General features: G+C 43.2%; 1 protein-coding gene across 2 annotated transcripts in view; it reads right to left on the bottom strand.

Moving 5' to 3' along the window:
* Positions 1–13,096, bottom strand: part of MATCAP2 (microtubule associated tyrosine carboxypeptidase 2) — a 30,041-nt gene extending 16,945 nt beyond the window's left edge. The window contains exons 1-2 of one of the 2 annotated variants that reach the window (XM_037126603.2): positions 12,815–13,096; positions 1,409–2,103 (exon numbers count right to left, since the gene is read on the bottom strand). In XM_037126603.2, coding sequence (XP_036982498.2) covers positions 1,409–2,103; positions 12,815–12,839 — 720 coding nt within the window. In that variant the 5' untranslated portion in view covers positions 12,840–13,096. The remainder of the gene's footprint in view (positions 1–1,408; positions 2,104–12,814) is intronic. The other variant, XM_037126604.2, reaches the window with a different exon arrangement.
* Positions 13,097–16,927: the final 3,831 nt, after the last annotated feature.

Genomic DNA, 16,927 nt, shown 5'->3' with positions numbered 1-16,927 from the left:
CAAGCAGATTTTGACGTTTCTCGATCAAAACTATGCGCCATGTGTCTATAGTGAGCAATCTGGACAGTGTATCTCATATCACTCACATATGATTCGTTAAACTTAAAGATAACTTCTAACTTTTCATTATTTTCTTCTTTAAATGAGTGCCTGAATATTTGCTTGATGATTAACTATGTTAAGAAAGCACTAAAAGTTCATGGGCTGTTGGGGACCGCTCTGCCTGGTTTCAGGAATTGTAACTACCCGCCGTGGCTAAGGATAAGTGAGCGACCTCCAGAATGAGAACCACAGGAGACAAAGCTTGTCTCCGATAGCGAATGCTGCCTCAGTTTCCTCTCCCTGCCCCCAAAGCACGGTCGGAAGTCAGAGACAGGTAAGACTCCTCACAGCGAGGGGCAACCTAAGCCAGACTCGATCACTTGGGAGACCATCATGGAAGCACTCGGGGGGCTGCAACAAAGAGGGAACAATGACCCTTGCCCCCCAGCTATGTGACATAGCTCGAGTCCCCATGTCCTCTGGGAGAAGTGCTTCCTGGCTCTAATCCACTTAAGCCTGAAAACCTGATGTGGAGGGGTGCAGCTCCTTGCCTTGCTAGAGCGGTATCCGGGGAGAAATCTGGCATCAGAAAGAATTCCTAAAAATCCTGTGAAACCTGCTTTGCTAAGAGTGCTTTCATTCATGATAAGTGTCTAAGCAGGAAATGAGTATGTCTCCCAAAGGTTCTGCAACCCCCTTCCTGACAGACTCTGACTCAGACTAAGCCCTCAGATTTCTTTGAAATGTTATCTATTGTTTGGTCCTTGCTGCCCTGTATTCCTGTGTATTACAACCCAATGAAAGACCCTGGAGGAAGGGGTTCCTGGCCTTTCTGAGGAATTGGCCACTTCTCCTCCCCAAGCAGATCATGTCTTGGTAATGTTACTTTCATCCGTGGTGGACGGGGGAACATGAGGGCAAAGTCGCCCCCCATGATGGGCAAGTATCAAGTCTTAGTCCCCAAAATGCCCACGGGGGGCCGAAGCGAGCTGGGGACGCAACACCAGGAGACGCGCCACCGGAGGCGCTCAGAGCCACGTGGAGCGGCCACACGTCTGGACTCCCGAGTGCAAGCCTGGAGCCAGGCCCTGAAGCATTTTTCCTGACAAACTGTCTTCCTGCCACAAAGTCTCGAAAGCAGATTCTTTATAGAGTTTGATTAATGCAAAGCAGTTTACCAAAGGCTATGCCACTTACCTAGAAATTTCTTATCACATGTAGACATGTCCTGGGTGGAAGTTAACTATAACATGTAAACAATTAGAGTATTTTTAAATACCTTAAAATATTTTTTCTTTTGATATGATTGCAAATAATGGCTTTAGCTACAGAAACACATGATACCACTGCAGAAGCAGCATTTTACCTGCTTAAGAAACCGGTCAGATACGTTGCTGTGCTTGGCTAACACGCTGGGCAGAGAAGGGTTAGCATATTCGAACTGGGGATTGTAGGTGTAGTCAGACTTGAAGAATCTCAGCTTTTCCTTCTCCAAATTGGTGGGCTTTATAGCAGTCAGTATACAAAATTTCTTTCCAGAAAAGTCATCTCCTTTTTCAAAACTTCTAGACAGCTGAGGCTGCAGCTGTGGCTTTGGCTTTGAAAGAGTAGAGAAATGGTGTCGCTTGACCTTGGATTTCGGTGGCAGTACTATGCTGTTCCCTGTAACAGAAATAGCATGTGTGAACTTCGTAGGACTTGACACTGGACTAGTGGCAAAAACCGCAGGCTGCCTCTCTAGGCAGTACCAGGTGCCACCGCTCATCCCAGGCGCTGGGGTTTTCATCTTGCGAAGATCGTTACTACGAGAAGAGCTGGGAGACTTGCTGGGCTTTCTACATCGTTTGGAGCAGGTCGATGAAGATTGCTTTTGTGAGTGATGCTTCTTCTCCTCTTTGCTCTGTAGGAGGACATTGTAACTACTGGTTCCAGTGGTGAAAATGTCCTTTAGTATCCCGGGAGGCAAACGTAGGCCGCTTTTTTTGCTGTCAGTGATCAATGGCTCTTCCGCATGTAGAACGGACTTCTTAGCCAGTTCTTGCTCAGGCCAGTGAAGCTTTTCTGTGTTAGTAAACAAAATCAAAACAAAATAACAAGGATACCAGATGAAGTGAATTGCTTATTATAACTATTCCTGGAGGTTGTGTGAACTTGACAATTTTGCAACGATCTTTAGAAAAGACATTTTAAGTATTAAAAGGATATATTATGAAACTTCAGGCATGCTAAACATGGTCACTTCCATTTGGGTGTTTATATGCTAAATTACCTACAAGAGTTCACAGTTTCAAGCCATTTAGATGACCAAAATTTAATATAGATGTGAGATAATACACATAAATAATCTAAATACTCAATTTTACCAAAGAATGTGGATTTCATAAAAGGATACAGTTTCCAACATCAAAGTAAACGTTATTACCAACAACAAAGTAAATTCCAAGGCACTTTCAAAGCCAATACAGCCTTGAAATCTGATAGTTTATATAAAGTGACCATCAGTAAACAAAGGATAACACTGCCTTATTGATCTGAAAAGCCACTTTTAATATTAAATAAATGATATGTGTGTTCAAGAATAATTTAGCAATATCACTCAATATTAATTGGTTAATCTTCTTAACTCTAGGCTATAGGTTAAGGTTAAAGAAAGTCAAGGTATTTTTCTTGCCATGTCTGAAAAAAATTATAATTACTATTACATAGCTACCAGTATATCAAATAACAAATTAAGGAGAAGTCAACTTCATCTTTAGATCTCACATGTGGTTTAAAGAAATAAGGATCACTTGATATGTTGCTCCTCTTGTGTTGCTGTGAGACCCGATTTGCATTCTTTCATTCCACAAACACAGCACATCTGCAGACACAGAATACTACTAACTAGGCAGAAGCCTCTGAGAAACATCTGTACCAATACATTGTTCCTGCCTCCAGCCAACTTCTAATCTGGCTCTGAAGGCAAGGCAGTTCTATGAAGCTCTAAATACTGCTACAAGGTACAGCAGTAAGAAATTTAAATGTGAAAGACAGAAGATATAACTGAGACTTCGGAGAAGGATGAGAGCAATGTGAAGAGGAACAGGTGAGAAGATTTCGGGTAGACCCCTAAGAGCTTTCAGATTTAATTCCAAACTCGCCAAGTGTCTGAGTTTGCCTTAAATCCTGCTCATCTGAGCTTGACTCCAGCTAGGTCCTATCTAGAACTCTGACCAAATAGGCTCATAAATCTATTCTGAATCCTTTCTGCAAAAGCAACAAATCATGATTCTCAAGCAGTTCTCTTTTCCAATTCTTATGGACTGTTATGCCTCAGGCCCTCAATCCTTGACTCCTACTACTGAGGCAAGTTCAATGCTAGCTGAGTTGGATGAGTGCCTGCCTTGCCAAGAAAGAGACAATTTATTTTAATTTAATTTTTTGAAAGTTATTTATCCACATACATCTGTCATTCAAGATTACAAGTTCAGGGATCCTTCCTACAATAAGGAGTAATAAATAATACCAACAACGAGAGCAGCCACCATTTGTTGACACACTTATGAGTTTGGGATTTCACCCAAAACCGTTTGTGTTATACCACTTATACCTCAGAGATGCTAAGTAACTGGCTCCAGGATATACGGCAAGCAAGTGCTAAAGAGCAAACTATGGTTTGAATGCAGGTGTGTCTGGTTACCAAGTCCACGCTCATTCTCTTATATGTGGTCACTCAGTCAGTTGCCAACAGACATTCAGTGCTAAACTGGCTACGCTCACGGTGCCCAGAACAGGCAACCCAGTAAGACATGGTGGTCTGCATAACTGATGTAGGAAGACAGGTACCAGGACCATGTATGATTCTCCTCTTTCTTGCCAACATTTGGCATCGTATCTGGTAGACATTCAGTGAATGTACACTGAGTGAACGGCACGACCCTATGCCACTCTCCAGACACTGTGGATGAACGGGGTTAGTAGTGCTGGGACCATTTTATATTTATATGAGATCACCACACAAGCAGAGCTGTAAAGGGGAAGACCCTCAATCCACAGTTCTCAACCAGAGGCAAACCTCCACTGCAGGGGACAACTGGCAGTGTCTGCAGACGTGCTGGTGTCACCACTAGGGAGCGCTCCTGCAGGCATCTTGTGGGGATGATGTTAGACACCCTTCGATAAACAGGACAGCTCCCACAACAAAAGCATCCATCTAAAGTAGTGCCAAGGGAGAGAGCCCTGTTCTAGATGTAGGTCTGCAAAGCCCAGAAGTCACAGGGCTTAGGCTAAAGAGACAGTACCAGATTGGAAATGACTAACAGTAATCTATGTATCTAAGGTACTGAAAAGTCCTTCTACATAACATTTCCTAGGCCAACACGTGAAACTTGAATTCTGGTGTCTAAAAGACGATGTAACTTGCAGGGTTAAATGAACTGGCTACTACCTATCCTCACTGAGAGGTGAGAAGTAGGAGTTAGACTGCACGGGGGTCAGGTTGAAGGCTGACTGCACAAAGAAGCCATTCAAGACGAGTTAAAGACCAGCCAAACACAAACAGAACAAACAAAACTTCCACTGCAGGTGGGCAGGTGGGTCCCAGTTCCTCGGGGTTTCAGAGGCAGTGTTGCCAACTGATAGGCCTGGGGCTGGACGGACACAGGCTGAGGAGCTCCAGAACTCAGGCTGCGGCCCAGGTGCCCACGTATGACGTCAGCGTCCAGAAAAGACCAGAGGTGGCAGTGAGAGGAAGGCCGAGATGCACGTGGAAAGGGAAAGAGCAGGAGAACTGAGATAAGAACAGGGTGTCCCAAACCCAGAGGAGCCGGGTGAGGGCTAGACACGGCCAGGGAGGTAAGAGGAGGTCACCAGGTTTTCTCACTGGGTCTTCACAAGGAAAAGCAGGGAAATGACCACAAATTAACATCAATGAATAAGAAAGACTACCCCGAGGAATGCCTAGTTTTCACGGTTTGTTACTGTTTGTGTTGTTTTTTTTAATGAACATTCAATGGAAAAATGCTTTCTTTGGTTCCTAACACTCAGTAGCTCTATGACCAAAGAGGTGACCTCACAGAGCTCTTCTGTCATCAAGCACCGGTGACCTCTAAACTCAACACTGCGTCCCACCAGGACAAGCTACACTTCAGGACACTTTCAGAAAGTCCGACACCATCTGCCAAAACCCTGGAGGAGGGGGTTGGGCAGGGAGAGAGGTGACAGCTTGCAACAGAGCCTGCCCCCCAGGGGGTGCCGCCTGCACTTCAGCTCACTTGCTCATCATCTACCTAGGGGCTCGGCCTCAGTCCCTCCACAGCTCCGTCCGCCTGCAGGGGGTCAAGTGTGGGAGGGCCTGGGGTGCTGCTTCCTCTAACAAATGCCACTGCTGCCAGAGGCTGCTGTCCCCTGAGGCCTGCAAACGCAGGGCTCCTTCAAATACGCACACGGGAAGGGTGTTAATTCATCCCCATAGTCGTCATGCTAACCTTATTTTCAGTTATATGAAAAGAATTAGAGACCCTGAAAGTTATTTTGTGATTTTTAAATATTACTGTTTAAGATTAAAATGGCTTTTAAACCTGTATAAAAACATAAGCAGGGGAATTCCGCCAAGATGGAGGCATAGGTGGAGATGCCGTGCTTTCTCACACAACCAAGTTTAGAGACAACTGAATATTAGCAACAGAAAACACAGCCAGAACACAGAAAATTGAACTTTTCGGAAGTCTGTTAACAACAAATTCTTCAGCCTGACCGGTAAGAGGGGCGAAACCAGCAGCTGGCAGAGCGGGGTAGCACAGGAAAACTCGGTCAGACAGACTCAGGCGCACGGATCGCAGGTGTGGGGTTGGACCTGGTGGGCAACTCAGCAAGCGACCTCAGGGAAACAGCAAGGGAGCAGGGCAGCGGGTTGACTGTGGTCGCGCATTCGTGTGTGTCGATAGACAAGCGAAGGAGTGGGCGATTGGACCTGGGTCCCTGCCAGCGGCAGCGGAGGGTGCAGCCATTTCCCTGCTCTGACCCCGCCTCCACATACAGCGTCATAACCCAGTGACCTGGGAATCCAAGGCTCCGCTCTTCATACTTAACAGGCCCGAACAGACCAAAAATGGCTCAAGAAGATCTCAAGGCCCCAGAGCCTATAAATCTAAGTGATGAAGAAATAGCAAAACTCTCAGACGCACAGTTTAAAACACTGGTGATCAGGATCCTCACAGAACTGGTTGATTATAGCCACAAATTAGAGAAACATATGAAGGCGAAACTAATTAAATGAATGGTATTGTACAGGAAACCGATAGCGATGAAAAGGAAACTGGGACTCAAAACAATGGAGTGGACCAGAAGAAAGCAAATAATGGCCAAACAGAAAAGAGTCAGGAAGCAAGAATTCAAAAAAAATGAGGAGAGTCTTAGGAACCTCCAGGACATCTTTAAACGCTCCAACATCCGAATTATAGGGGTACCAGAAGGGGGAAAGGCACAGCCACCAGTGGAAAACTTATTTGAACACATAATAAAGGAGAATTTCCCCAATCTGGCAAAGGAAATAGACTTCCAGGAAATCCAGGAAGCTCAGAGTCCCAAAGAAGTTGGACCCAAGAAGAAACACACCAAGGCACATCATCATTATATTAGCCAAAATTAAAATGAAGGAGAGAATCCTAGAAGCAGCAAGAGACAAGGGGACAGTCACCTACAAAGGAGTTCCAATCAGACTGTCAGTTGATTTCTCAAAAGAGACCTTACAGGCAAGAAGGGGCTGGAAAGAGGTATTCCAAGTCATGAAATCCAAAGACCTAAAACCAAGATGGCTCTAGCCAGCAAAGCTTTCATTTAGAATGGAAGGACAGATAAAGTGCTTCTCAGATAAGATCAAATTCAAGGAGTTCATCATCACCAAGCCCTTATTATATGAAATGTTAAAGGGACTTACCTAAGAAAAAGAAGTTAAAGAAACATGAACAGTGAAAGGACAACAAAGTCACAGTTATTAACAACCACACCTAAAACAAAAGCAAACTAAAAGGACAGCTAGATCAGGAGTGGAAACATAGAAATGAAGATCTCAAGGAGGGTTAGCAACAGGGGGAGTGGGAAGAGGAGAAGGGGGGAGAAGGTACAGAAAATAAGTAGCATAGACAGTAGACAGAAAATAGATGGGGGGGCAAGAATAATATGGGAAATACAGAATCTAAAGAACTTGAGACACATGGTCATAAACTAAAGGGGGGGGTAATGGTGGGGACGGGGGGAAGGGTAGAGGGGAATGAAGGGGGGAATAGAACAACTGTAATGGCATAATCAATAAAAAAATAAATTAAAAAAAAAAACATAAGCAAAGCCCGGTAAAGAAGGTCTCACTGAAGAACATCCTATCCTAACTCTGTTTTCCTGAACAAATGAAAACTTTTTTAAAGCATGAGTAGACTTCTTTGGGGGAAGTGTAACCCATTTTACTTCAGTAAAGTAATAAGGTAACTAAAATTCATACTTTCTCATGTTAAAATGTCACACTATATAATGTGACATTTTAGGCATCAGCAAGCCACTCCACTGGAGCCTCGGAGTAAATGAACACGACTTGCTAATCAAAGAAAATATTCACCCCAACGTGATTACCCATACTGAGGCAAACGGGGGAAATATTACATTAAAATCGGTACTCAGAATGGTCCAGCAACTGGGCGAGCAGGCTGAAATTGCCACCACAATGCAGCCTCCGCCTGTACCTGGCACAGGAGCCGAGGGCAGCAGACGCCTGGCTCCCGTCCCCCCCTCTTTCAGTGACCTCTCTGTAAGAGGAGCCCAATCTCTGGGCCCATCAGGCCTCCAGCTCCAGGGCTGAAGGAATGGAGAGTGGGGAGCACTGCGCCCGAAACTCTCAGCCTTTCACCGCAGTGAATAGGGGAGGTTTCACAGAAGTCACAAGGTCCCAGGCTGAAAGAAAGATTACATCACCAGAAACAAAACGGAGTGGAAAATACCATTTAACCTGTTTTGACCCACGAGGTGGCGATTTTATGTGGTTCGCTAACACTTATGAAAGCTGAGAACCTGGGGTTACTTTACACCAAAAACAACAGGTTGCTTGATTACAAACAGAAGAAAAGTCAGAACAAAATCATCCCTGAAGAAGATACTTTTATCAAGAGTAGTTCATCATCTCTTAAAACTCCAATGACATACTCTCAATCAGCAGAAAGGATGACAACTAAATTGTGGTGTATTTATACAATAGAATAGTGCATTGCAATGAAAAAGAACTGAGGTTGCAAGCAACAATCTAGATGAATCTCACAGACAATACCGAGCAAACAAAACCACATCAAAAGAGTACATACTATATAATTCCATTTATATGTAGTTCCAAATTAGGAAAAACTGATGCATGGTATTAGAAGCCAGAATAGGGGTCATCTCTAAGTGACCTCAGAGGAGGTCCCAGGGTGAGTGTGGGAGACATCCCACCTCTTGTTCTGGGAGTGGTTGCATACATACCGATTCATCAGGCTAGCCATTTAAGACTGGTTAGCCTTAATAGATGGGAGTTACACCTTGATTTTTAAAAATGGTTCATAAAAAAGTAGTATCTTTGAAAACAGATTGCCCACTGTCTGCCTTATAATAGATAAACTATTAATTTATCATCTCTAAATTCAACAGTCCCCCACTATAGTTTCTCAACAGTAAGCTACAAAACAAGAGATGGACAGATTCTGCTATTGTAACTCAGGAACTGAGAAACACAGCTGTATTTCAGGGTTCCTAAAAATGCCACAGTCCCAGCTAGGAGTACCTCGTTGTTGCTCTGTCAGTAATACTGATTTGTCACAATGTGACATGGTTGGTTTTTGGTCAGAAACTACTGGCTGGTCTTTTGTACAGTTAGAAACATACAGGGCATTCTGTAATGCCAGAAAGCAATGCTGGGGGTTAAAACCAGCATTAAGTGCTGTCTAAAACGAGGCTGCGTGTACCAGAGAACATACTTCCCCACAGTTTTCCGTTTAGGATGAACACAGAACCACGCACCCGAGGTCCCTCCAGCCGGTGGCTCTGCCTCTCGGGCTGCATCCCACACAGTGTTCCCGTGGTCAGTCGGCTCCTGCTCCCCTTCACTTCTCGGTCCCTCACAGGCCCCTCCCCAGGCAAGGCCCCTCTTTGCACTGGCCCCTTGTTTGGCGAGTTCTTCCCTCCCTTCTCTGTCAGACCCATTTGCACTCATCCTTCCGTTCAACCATCCCTTGTTCAGGAAACCTTTTCTGGGAGGCTCTGGAAAGCACTGGCCATGGCTGCTGTCTTCCCTCTGCTGGCAGGATGGCCTCCCCCAACCCTGAAAGTACACGGCCCAGTACGGGGAGGGGGGTGCGGTGGCTGCTTCTGCTCACTGCTCTGCTCACGAAAAGGCGTCCAGAGGGTGGCAAAGGGAAGAGAATAACTGAGAGGAGAAAAACAACACTAGATCTGGATGCTGAGGACTGAGAAGCAAATCATACCAGGACGGCACAAAAAATAGACAACTGGTGATGCTGAAAACAAGCTTTAATTGTGGAGGGGCTTCTACCATTGCAGGACAGGCAGGGGCTCTGTGCACAGGCATCTCCACCCCACAGGGCCAAACTCCGACCTCAAGGAAGCTTTGGTCTCAGTGTTTTTAAACATTTGCCTTTGCTCCAAAGGAGCTTCATTATGCAGTGACTCATCAATCATTTCTTATATCGTGTACAAAAAAATGGGTAGTAAGACATCATTAGTTAACATAATCTTACATGGCTTCTGACAGCACTTTGCTACTCATTCAATGAGCTAGGTGTCGTCTTTTCTGTTTTGAAAACAATGTTAGAGTGAAGTATGACCCTTCCAGACCGAAGTTCATAGACTTGCCCAGGGTACAGACTTAACGCTGACTTGAGTACACTACCAGATCATACTACTGCTGTCAAGTGAGACCTTCCTGCCGAGCTGTACGGCCTCAGTCAGCACTTGGTCCCTGCGGCCATGCTGCAGCTTCCCAGCGGCTGAGAACATGGGCGTGGGCGTGGGCCCCTCTGCTCTGAACCTTGACTACCTATAAATAGCTGTGATCTTAACGAAGTTATTGCATTTCGTTGTGCTGGGATTTCTTCTCTATAAAATGGGATAATAAACTGCGTACGTCATGTTATTGGTGCAAGGAACAAAGTGGTGATCACACGTGCAGTTGCTGAGAAGAGTGGTGCTGGTTTGTACGATAGAGAGCAGCCTGCATTAATGATGTGTCATCGCTGACTTCAATACTACATTCGGGTCCCACGGAGATACTCCATGAAATAATATAAATGGAAAAATACTTAGAATTGTTCAATTTAGATTTCCAAGGTAAATTTAACACTAAGTAATTAAGTCTACATTCAAGAACCAATATTTTGTTCTAGTTTTAGTGTAATAAACTGTCTTCTTTAAAAAAGACATGGAGAGGCACAAAAACCTTTTCTGACTTGATTTCATTTTAAACAGCATGTATAGCATACACACCCTCCTTATGTTAGTTCTGCAGTCGGCAGTCACACCAGGAGATCATATTCACATTACATTAAATCGTGACCAATAAGTCAGAAGTAGGTAAGATACTATATAGGAAGTGATTTCAAAACACTTCATTGCTTCAGTTCTCAAATTTTTTAAAAAACCAGTTTCTTCTATATTTATAGTTATTTTAAAGCTGAAAAAAGAAACCCCACATTTCCATCAGCACTCTCACCACAAATAACTAGGGTTTTCTGTTAACCAGGCGAACAGGGGCTTCTTCAGCATCGATAAATAGTGAGGGAATAGTGTGGGGGGGGCGTGGCATGTGTTCAGCTAAATTCTCTTCATAAAGCTCCAGCCATCCAAATCGGAGTTTTGTATACGGCGACGAAATGCTGGGCACAGGGTGCTAAAACTACCATTTTAACTAGTCAAAAAATGACTATTTTCCATTTCTTTTGGGAAATGGAAAGACTATTTTGAAAAGCTACTTGGTCAATTATTTATAAAAACTTGTTCATGTGAGGCTTGAATTTTCTCAAATTCCTATTTGAAACTTTAACAAACTAGAGATTCACTGCCAAATTGTCTATCTCAAGGTAGTCAGCGTGCAGAGTTAGATTGATATGTATATTGCCATTAAATTATGGGAAGGGAGTTGAAGCAAGAGGACTGTGTTTACTATTTGATCAAGTATCTCTCCTTAAACTTCCGATTCTGCATATCACAAAAAAACCCAGGAGGTCCACAGTGCATTGCTGACTAGTCGGTCAGAACATTCACTTTCTAATACTATCATACTTGTATTCTCTCTCCAGGATGATGGTTACACTTTGGGGAAATTATTTTAATTTTACTTCTAACTCATTATCTAATAACCTTCATTTGACAGACTCTAACTATGTAAAGGCCACTGTTCTCAAATGTGGAGGTGGTGGTAGTGTACTTTTGCGCTGCAGGGGACATTTGACAAAGTCTGAAGACAGTTTTGGTTGTCACCCTGAGTTGAGGGAGGGTACTGATCTGGGCATCTAGTGGATAGAGGCCAGGGTTGCTGCTAAACATTCTACAACACACAGGATGAGCCCCAACAACAACTATCATTAATTCAATGTTACTAGTGCCAAGGCTGAGAGACACCTGCTGCAAGACAAGAGGATGGTATGGTATTTTAAAGTAGCTTTCAAATTTCTCATGGTCTTTTAAGATGAGAATAGCATTTGCAAGAAGTCACATTTAAAAAAATCTAATGCCAGTTTCAGTTGCCTCTTAGATCCTGTAACTAGTAGTCTATGCTTCCTGTCACCAATGAAATATCACAGCAATGTTATGACTGAACAAAACTGGCTCCATATTTTGTTCATGGAACATGAACTAGAATAGTATAAAATTGGGATCATAAATATTTGGAAAGGAACTTAGTTTTACAATTTAAAAATTCACAGAAAAATGGTCTGTTAGGTACGGCAATGACTTAAAGTGAAAAATTCTGGCCTTATTTTGACACTGGTGTTAGAATTAGGCATTTCCTTTTCCTCTGTTCTTCATCTTAATACTGGATTACCACAGGCCCTGTTTGCAGAAATGTTACACATACAGAATCAAACGCTTGGAACATGGCCTAGAAAATCATTCTAATGTTGTGTAAGATCATTTTAAAAGATTAATATCCATCGTTATTTTTTTTAAATAAAGAAGGCAAGTAGACTTTCTTACCTGGGGTCTGAATACCCATTTTTTGCACTTGGCACAGTACATAACAAAGTGACCTGTTAAAAATAGAAACTCAAAACGCCCTACTGACGTTTTGATAAAAGCACAAACACAAATAAGCAGTATAAAACTGATATAGAGATGTATTCTTTTGGTTAGCTCTGATTTTTATGAACACTAGAAAATTAGATCCTGAAACATTATAATGTCTAACTACCTACCTAATGTTTTGAAATAGAATTTAACAATGTGTGTGAGACTGTACATTTGTAGGGCCAGTAATCTGTGTGTTAGAAGTCCTTTCACTGGATTCCACAGCAAGTGCTTACTGATTAATAGGCTACAAAAGGAAAGGGGGCCGATTTCCCACCCCCAGCACAGGTTCCCCGAGCACCTCCGTCCCTGCAGGGTCCCTGGCGACTGGTTGAGCGCCCCGCGCGGAGCCCGCATCTACCGTTACCGCGGCCTTGGCTGTTGGGACCCTGGCCCTCCCGGCACCCGCTGCAAGCTGCCAGGCAGACCTGGGCCGCCCCTGCCAGCCTAGAAGCCAGCCCTTGCCGGCACTCACCGGTCACGCGAATGGACTCCAGCATCGTCCCACCGACGCTGCGGGCGGTGGGCTCCGCGGGCGCCGGGGTCAAGAGCCGGGAGGGCGGCCTCCAGCCTCCGGCCGGGGCCTGAGAGACGAAGGCTCTGGGGACGGTGCTGTCAGCGACCTGGGGCTGGATAAGGCGGGTAAGGACAGACGAAGTACGACAGATCACGGTGAGCAGCGCTCGCTCCCGCAGGCAGGAGACTGAAGGTGCACTCCGCAGCCCTACTGAGGGTAGCAGCGTTCAGAACCCGCGGCTGTGACGTTGCCGCTCCCCTGTTGCTAGGAAACGCTCCTCGCGTCCGTAGGCGCTGCGCCTACCGGAGCTCGAGAGCCGCTAGGGGCGCTCGCGCGTCGGGGCTAGGCTCACAGAAAGAGAGGTGGGGACTGCAACTCCCGGCGTGCACAGCGCAGGCCGGTCCCTCGAGGACTTCTGGGCGGGGCCCCGGAATCCTTGGGGGTCTCCAGCGATTTTCGCATTTTGACTGATAATCTACATCCGTTTGTGCGCTGTTCAAGGGTACTACACTGGGCAGTCCCTTCGCAAGAGAGAGGTGTCGTGGTAGGAATCTCAGCCCCAGCTGCGAACTGCAGAGCCGGTCTCCGCTGTCGTTTAGTTAATGTAGAAGGTGCACGGAAGCCAAAACAACTTGAGGTTGAACTGGTGATAACGCCTTCCTTAGTTGAGGAAGCTCAAGTACATTTACCATTTGTGTACCCCACCATAATATCCTTAATACTAAAATACACATTTTAATTAGTGACTGTGTGACTGATCGGGCTGACTTGCTTTTCAGTTGATTATTCCGTGGGAAATGTAGAGACATAATCTCAGGAAGCTTCTAGTCTAGAAGGAGCTCATAACACAGCTTTGGTGCTGTCAGTTTCGAAGCCACATTTTCTTTTTACCCTTCCTGGAGGTTGAGATCGTAATGTAGGAGAGGGGCCCAAGAGCGAACCATCTTGGCTCGGAGCTCCAGTCTTCCCTCCCCAGGCACTCAGAAATAGCTGGCATGTGTTTTCGAAATCAGGAACGAAGAAAGCTCAAGTTATGTCAGCATATCACTCGGAGAATGACAGCACGTGAGAATCTGTATCTTTCATAAATTAGGAGAAAACAGTGGAAATTTATCACAAGTAGTGGATTAACCCACATCTTATTCTGTCAGAAAAATCTTAGGAATACTATCTTCAAAATATGTATATTTGGAATCCAGCCACTTCTCATTATCACCATTCTGGTTCAACCCAGCACCATTTTTTATCTGGATTATAGTTAGAGCCTCCTACGTCAGTTATGCCAACTCCAAGCACTGTTTCAATTTATGGCTTTTGCTAGTTGGGATTTCCCCTGCATAGAACTTTGTTGTCCCAGATTCTTGGGACAGGAGCTCCTTCACTTCTTTTAGACTTAATCCCAATGCCATGTCTCAGTGAGGCCTTTCCTGGCCACTCAATTTAAAGTTCCACTCCTTGCTCATAGTTCCTATCCCCTTCTCTGCTTCATTTTTTTCGCCTTTAACACTTAACTTCATCCAATTTATTATATATTTTGCTGATTTGTCTTACTGTCTGTCTCTGCCCCTAGAATAAAATCTGTCCAAGTGCAATGATTTTGTGTGTCCACTGCTATATTTTCAGCATCTAGAATAGTGCCTGGCACACAGTAGGTACTAAATAAATTATTTGTAAGTTAACAAGTAGACAATTGAAAAGATGCATTTTCAATGGTAACTCAGAGAAAATAGAATGATATAAAATGGGTGTGCAGTTAAAGAAAAACTGTTCAGGTTAAAGCATTTGACAGAGTAATGAGCAATGAATCCTTCGCATTCATAAAAACAGTTATTCTTGCAATCTGTCCTAAGGAAGAAGGCTGTGAATGAACCTTATATATCAAGCTTGCTGATATGCCTCCCTTAGCTTCCTTATATACCTCCAACTCAGAAACCCACTTTCCAAGTTCGCTATAAATGGATTTATGCACTCCCACACATTGCTACTTTTTAAAGTTAATGTTTCTCAAAAAAAAATAGACTCCTAATTTTTTTCTGAACCATATGTCAGCATCTATGTAAAAAATGTACTCTGAATGCTTTTACTAGAGCGTGCTTAATCAGACTGTCCACTTTCATTATATTTTGAAGAAACCAAGATGTATTATTTTATTCATTCCTTTTATTTATATACAAAGCACTGGGATTTGTACATAAAAGACACAATACCTATTCTCAAGACTAGTAGAGGAGGTTTTATACACACACAATGATGTATACCTCCTTCTTCAACATTCATTAAACCTGAGAATTCCAAAAATAAACAGTCTGATGCCCCTGTCATTTGCCCACCTAGAATATTATTTCATTCTTTACTTTCAAAATTATGTTTATGTTCACCCTACCAATATTTTCTTGTGGGTCACTTTGACTTCTACATATCTTTACTGATAAGTATTACATAAAGATGTATACCAATTTAATCGAAGCATTTTAAAAAGGCATTTTTCCTGTACTATTTGGCAGTGAAGTACTGTTGCTAAAAAAATTAGTGGATACAAAGGGTTGATCTAATTTCTTACAAAACTAGTACTGTTATCAACTCCTTTTACTGTTCCTGCCCATGCAATTATTTATCCTCATCAAGCTCCATGCATCTGCTCGGTTAATTACGGAGTGGTGCTGTGCCTGCTCAGTATTTCCATGAGCGCAGCAGCTGCAGCTGTCCACTCGGCTGCTTTTGAGTCCAATTGTCCCTGCCTGCCTGCCCGCCAGAACAATGAACAATTCCCTCTTTCTGAGAAACTCTCCTTTATACCTGTTTCCATATAAGCCATTAACATCAAGTCAAAAGAATTGATGTGACTATCTGTTTTCAAAGAACTGACTGCAAAATAAAGTTAAAAACGTATTAAAACTGACTTTCACAAGTTGTGTTTAAGGATGCACCTTCTTCCCTCTCTAAAGTTTTCCTGAACTCAAGGTCTGACAATAGCCAAGAGCACCATCATAGGTATCCTACTGCAACCCAGTACTTCCCTTTCCTGGTCAGTTTTAGGTGCACTACCAACATTACTGTGGATTATTTTGATTTCTGAATACCTTTCATGATGATTTTCATTCAACTTAAATACAAAAATAATGAGAAAATGGTTATTTTAATAGAAATATTATTCTTTTACATGTGGTTGGATTTTTATGTTATGAATAAACAGCATCAAGTTTTCTTATTTTATCAGTAACTTTGTTTAGTTAACTCAGATGTTAATCTGTATATTTCATGTATATGTTACATGGCAAACTATTCATAGTCAATGGAGTTTGGGGATAATACAAATATGGTCCAAACATCTCTGTAATAAGAAAGGATTTGACTTTATTTTTTAGAAAAAAAGACCAACATCCTCCTTTTGAAAGACTTAGAACACATTTGATCATTTACTGTCAATGAGGGTGGGGGTGGGGTGGGTAAAAAAGACCAAGAAAGAGGAAGAGAGCGATGGTGAAGGCTGGAGAAGGCTGCTGCTGAGCTAGCAATGGCGGGGAGACAACAATGGTGAGATTTCACGTTCTTCGGCAAAAGTTCAAGTTGTTGAGAACCAACAAGCATATCATTTGCTGGAAACAGAAAAAGTTCGATTTCTTAAGGAGAAGTTAGTTTAGTTACTTAAAAAATTAGAACAGTAAAACAATATTTACTTTTAAATTTCAGATGAGAATTTAAAAGAATGGAAAGAGGAGAAGTGTCAAGAAAACACTTTCTTTCCTGTTCTATTGGAATCAATTTATAACATTCTATGCCATTGGAAATATATGAATTGAGCTGTTATGCAAGAACAGACTCTGGTTGCAACCCCTAGACTCTCACAAGCATTAATAGAAGCCTTGGGCAAGTTGGAAACAACGTTCCTTTACTTAGACAAAAATCCAGGGAATAGCTGGTTTTGTGACTTTTTTTTTTAAAGAAACGGTCATCGAAGCTGGAGAGCTTTCAGGATGTTGGTACTGAGATGGAATGTTTTCAGTTTGTCTCTTCCAGGAGGATGAAAGTATTAAGAGGAAGCCCAATAAAAGAATGCTTTGTGAGACCACC

This window comes from Artibeus jamaicensis, unplaced genomic scaffold (assembly GCF_021234435.1).
Source record: "Artibeus jamaicensis isolate MK-2021 breed Jamaican fruit bat unplaced genomic scaffold, CSHL_Jam_final contig_1016, whole genome shotgun sequence".
NCBI classification, from domain to species: Eukaryota; Metazoa; Chordata; class Mammalia; order Chiroptera; family Phyllostomidae; genus Artibeus; species Artibeus jamaicensis.
The sequence above is the reverse complement of the archived record's forward strand: the minus strand, read 5'-3'. Positions and strand labels throughout refer to the sequence as shown.